The sequence below is a fragment of the Micropterus salmoides genome, unplaced genomic scaffold, assembly GCF_014851395.1.
Source record: "Micropterus salmoides isolate LMB-PRFRI ecotype aquatic unplaced genomic scaffold, ASM1485139v1 Ms_hic_scaffold_18, whole genome shotgun sequence".
NCBI classification, from domain to species: Eukaryota; Metazoa; Chordata; class Actinopteri; order Centrarchiformes; family Centrarchidae; genus Micropterus; species Micropterus salmoides.
In genome coordinates, this window is record NW_024040928.1 from 30,073,443 (window position 1) to 30,077,947 (window position 4,505).

Here is a 4,505-nt window from a genome sequence, read left to right on the forward strand (position 1 = left end):
TTTTCCAGAGAGCTGATTATCTGGAACATAACCTCCTCAGCAGCCGTTCAGCATCAGTTACCATGGCAACCTACCCTGGTAACAAGTGAACCAGAATCTGGGGGCTGTGTAACGCATTTTGGGGTGCTCGTTACCAGATGCCATTACCTTTCCTTTACCATTACCATTCCTCCCAGGTGTGGCTCCAGGAGGGTGCCCTGGTGTCCCTTTTCCAGGCGAGGTGCATATCCTTTTTGGTCAATTCATACAGGGTCCATACAACTAATTTTAGGGTTTTCAGATCCTGTTTAGGGCCTGAATATTTGTGTCATGTTACTGAGAGGAAGGAGAACTAAAGTGTCCTGAGATGTAAAGCTTGTTGTAATGAATGAGTGCAGCTCTCTCAGCATGTTGTTGTGTTTGTGTGAAGGTGTGGGCTCTGCTATGAATCAGTGTGAGGACAGAGAGGAGGGAGTCCCTCCCTCTAAAAGCACTCTGTGTGGGGAACATGACAGCCAGACCAAAGCTCAGAGGTGAGATGAGGATCTCTAACTGTCCAGGACTCAAATCACTCCACCATCATTATTCACTCTCAAAGCTCTGTGTGTGTTGTGTTGAAGCCCAGAGCAGCAGCAGGGACCAGACTCTCCTGGACCTGGACCTGGACCTGGACATGGACCTGGACATGGACCTGGACCCAGCTGTGTGTCCATCAAGAGTGACTGGTCTATGGGCAGATCTGTTGACTTCAAAGGTGGACACCACTCTGCTGATCAAAGGTCAGCATGTCAAATGTTTGTGTCTGTCCTGAGATGAGGTTTGGTGTCTTTGTTGTGATCACTTCATGTTCTTAACTCTTCACCTTTTTTCAAATTGGTCTCACATTTTGCAGATCTTAGTCAAAATATCAAAACCACGGTTAAAATCCACAAACAGCTGGATGCAGGTTTGAGAATGTGTAAGCATGTAAACATTGAAAGTGGAGTGATAAATTAGCTCCTTCATGCAGTTTTTTAAATCAGGATCCACATTCACAAATCTCAGATCACAAAATAAAATCTGGGAATAAAGTCATAATTTTTATTCCTCATTTAAACACGAGTTTCCTCATTATATTAGAACACGCAGGAAGGGTTAGCAGCCCAACCTGCATCTTTTATGAGGGCTGTGATTAAGTTTCTTACTACAGGATTCGGTAAATACACTCAATGTGATCACGTCATCAAACAGAACACATTGTTCAGGGTTCAGATTAAAAAGAGAGATGGGTATATGTATTAACCTGTTGTATTCAGATCATATGACACCCATCAGCTTATCCTAGGTAAACATTTTAATGGAGGGATTTCCTGTCATCCAATGGGTATTATGTCTTTATCAGGCAGTTAAGTAGTCTGTTCTGCTTCTGCTCTTCACAGAGTTGATCAGCAGAGCTCAGAGGTTCCCAGTGGTCAGTCTGCACAGCAGCATCAAACAGACCTGGACTCCATATTTATGGTGTGTAAATGTACAAGCTCAGCTACTACTGCTAATTACAGGAGCCACAAAGTAAATAGTGAAGCAGCATTCTGATCCAGTCTCCATGCTGCACTCTGCAGACCAGCAGGCTTTCTGTCTGTCACAGATGATCTGATGTTGACTTCTACCAGTTCAACTTTACATTTTCTTCTGTTCCAGCTGCTCCAGGAAAACATTGTCATGTTTGTGAAGAACGAGGTGAAGAAGTTCCAGAGAGTTCTGAGTCCAGATTACCCAGAATGCTTAGAGATTCAGAGGGAGGATGAGGAGGTGTTGGACGGTGAGGAGGAGGAGCAGAGGAGGAGCAGCAGAGAGGCATTTCTGAAGATCACACTGCACTTCCTGAGGAGAATGAAGCAGGAGGAGCTGGCTGAGCGTCTGCAGAGCAGTAAGAGGATTTGAACAGATTTAACATGATGGAAAGAGGAAATAGAGGCAACATGGGAGAAGTTTCCATTTCAAACTCTGCTGTTAATATGATGCACACATTTGGATCAGATCTATGAATTCTTCTGGGCTGAAACTCAGAAACTGTTCACAGCTGATGAGCTGAAGAGATTTCATGGAGGAGGAAAATAAATACCATCTTGATGTCTTAAAGTTTACATTTATCAGATTTACTGTAGCGGAGTTTGCATGTTCTCCCCGTATCTGCGTGGGTTCTCTCCGGTTGCTCCGGCTTCCTCCCACCGTCCAAAGACATGCAGGCTAGATTAATTGGTGTCCCTAAAGAATTGTCCTTAGGTGCGACTGTGAGTGGTTGTTTCTCTATGTGTGGCCCTGCTATGGACTGGCGACCTGTTCAGGGTGTACCCTTTCGCCTGATGTAAACTGGGATTGGCTCCAGCCCCCCTGCAGGAGAAGCGGCTGACGATGGATGGATGGAGATTTACTGCAGCATCCACTTATTACTCACATTTCTTGTTTCTTCATTCAGGAACTGCTGCTCCAGTGTGCCGACGTAAACTCAAGTGTAACCTGAAGAAGAAGTTCCAGTGTGTGTTTGAGGGGATTGCTAAAGCAGGAAACCCAACCCTTCTGAACCAGATCTACACAGAGCTCTACATCACAGAGGGAGGGACTGCAGAGGTCAATGATGAACATGAGGTCAGACAGATTGAAACAACATCCAGGAAACCAGACAGACCAGAAACAACCATCAGACAAGAAGACATCTTTAAAGCCTCACCTGGAAGAGATGAACCAATCAGAACAGTGATGACAAAGGGAGTGGCTGGCATTGGGAAAACAGTCTTAACACAGAAGTTCACTCTGGACTGGGCTGAAGACAAAGCCAACCAGGACATACAGTTCACATTTCCATTCACTTTCAGAGAGCTGAATGTGCTGAAAGAGAAAAAGTACAGCTTGGTGGAACTTGTTCATCACTTCTTTCCTGAAACCAAAGAAGCAGGAATCTGCAGCTTTGAAGAGTTCCAGGTTGTGTTCATCTTTGACGGTCAGGATGAGTGTCGACTTCCTCTGGACTTCCACAACAATGAGGTCCTGACTGATGTTACAGAGTCCACCTCAGTGGATGTGCTGCTGACAAACCTCATCAGGGGGAACCTGCTTCCCTCTGCTCGCCTCTGGATAACTACACGACCTGCAGCAGCCAATCAGATCCCTCCTGAGTGTGTTGACATGGTGACAGAGGTCAGAGGGTTCACTGACCCACAGAAAGAGGAGTACTTTATGAAGAGATTCAGAGATGAGGAGCAGGCCAGCAGAATCATCTCCCACATCAAGACATCACAAAGCCTCCACATCATGTGCCACATCCCAGTCTTCTGCTGGATCACTGCTACAGTTCTGGAGGAGGTGTTGAAGACCAGAGAGGGAGGAGAGCTGCCCAAGACCCTGACTGAGATGTACATCCACTTCCTGGTGGTTCAGTCCAAACTGAAGAACATCAAGTATGATGGAGGAGCTGAGACAGATCCACACTGGAGTCCAGAGAGCAGGAAGATGATTGAGTCTCTGGGAAAACTGGCCTTTGAGCAGCTGCAGAAAGGAAACCTGATCTTCTATGAATCTGACCTGACAGAGTGTGGCATCGATATCAGAGCAGCCTCAGTGTACTCAGGAGTGTTCACACAGATCTTTAAAGAGGAGAGAGGGCTGTACCAGGACAAGGTGTTCTGCTTCGTCCATCTGAGCGTTCAGGAGTTTCTGGCTGCTCTTCATGTCCATCTGACCTTCATCAACTCTGGTGTCAATCTGCTGGCAGAAGAAAAATCAACCTCCCGTCGTTCTAAAGTCTTCAGAGACAAACCTAAACTAACACATCTCTACCAGAGTGCTGTTGACAAGGCTTTACAGAGTCCAAATGGACAACTTGACTTGTTCCTCCGCTTCCTCCTGGGTCTTTCACTGCAGACCAATCAGACTGTCCTACGAGGTCTGCTGACACAGACAGGAAGTAGCTCAAAGACCAATCGGGAAACAGTCAAGTACATCAAGAAGAAGATCAGTGAGAATCTGTCTCCAGAGAGAAGCATCAATCTTTTCCACTGTCTGAATGAACTGAAGGACCGTTCTATTGTGAATGAGATTCGATGGTACCTGAGATCAGGAAGTCTCTCCACAGATAAACTCTCTCCTGCTCAGTGGTCAGCTCTGGTCTTCATCTTACTGTCATCAGAGAAAGATCTGAACGTATTTGACCTGAAGAAATACTCTGCTTCAGAGGAGGCTCTTCTGAGGCTGCTGCCAGTGGTCAAAGCCTCCAACAAAGCTCTGTAGGTGGATAAATGTATGTGCAATTTCAAAAATGCTTAATTTTTTATTTGACCAAAAATTTATTTAGTTTGTGTCCATTGCTAATCCCTTTTCAGTTTGAGTGGCTGTAACCTCTCAGAGAGAAGCTGTGAAGCTCTGTCCTCAGTTCTCAGCTCAAAGTCTTCTAGTCTGAGAGAGCTGGACCTGAGTAACAACATCCTGCAGGATTCAGGAGTGAAGCTGCTGTCTGCTGGACTCGAGAGTCCATACTGTAGACTGGAAACTCT

The 4,505-nt window shown here is 45.8% G+C and overlaps 1 protein-coding gene across 1 annotated transcript; it reads left to right on the plus strand.

The window, feature by feature from the left end:
* Positions 1 to 630: 630 nt before the first annotated feature.
* On the plus strand, positions 631 to 4,275 carry LOC119909394 (NLR family CARD domain-containing protein 3-like). The gene is made up of 4 exons (XM_038727596.1): positions 631 to 758; positions 1,398 to 1,476; positions 1,657 to 1,885; positions 2,435 to 4,275. The coding sequence occupies exons 1-4, from the start codon at positions 709 to 711 to the stop codon at positions 4,240 to 4,242; spliced, it is 2,166 nt and encodes a 721-aa protein (XP_038583524.1). The 5' UTR covers positions 631 to 708; the 3' UTR covers positions 4,243 to 4,275.
* Positions 4,276 to 4,505: the final 230 nt, after the last annotated feature.

Excerpts from the sequence above, each read along its gene's own strand:
- LOC119909394 (XM_038727596.1), top strand. The coding sequence starts at position 709 with ATGGGCAGATCTGTTGACTTCAAAGGTGGACACCACTCTGCTGATCAA. Across the intron at positions 759-1,397 it reads CACCACTCTGCTGATCAAAG|AGTTGATCAGCAGAGCTCAG; the intron begins GTCAGCATGTCA and ends TGCTCTTCACAG. Across the intron at positions 1,477-1,656 it reads ACCTGGACTCCATATTTATG|CTGCTCCAGGAAAACATTGT; the intron begins GTGTGTAAATGT and ends CTTCTGTTCCAG.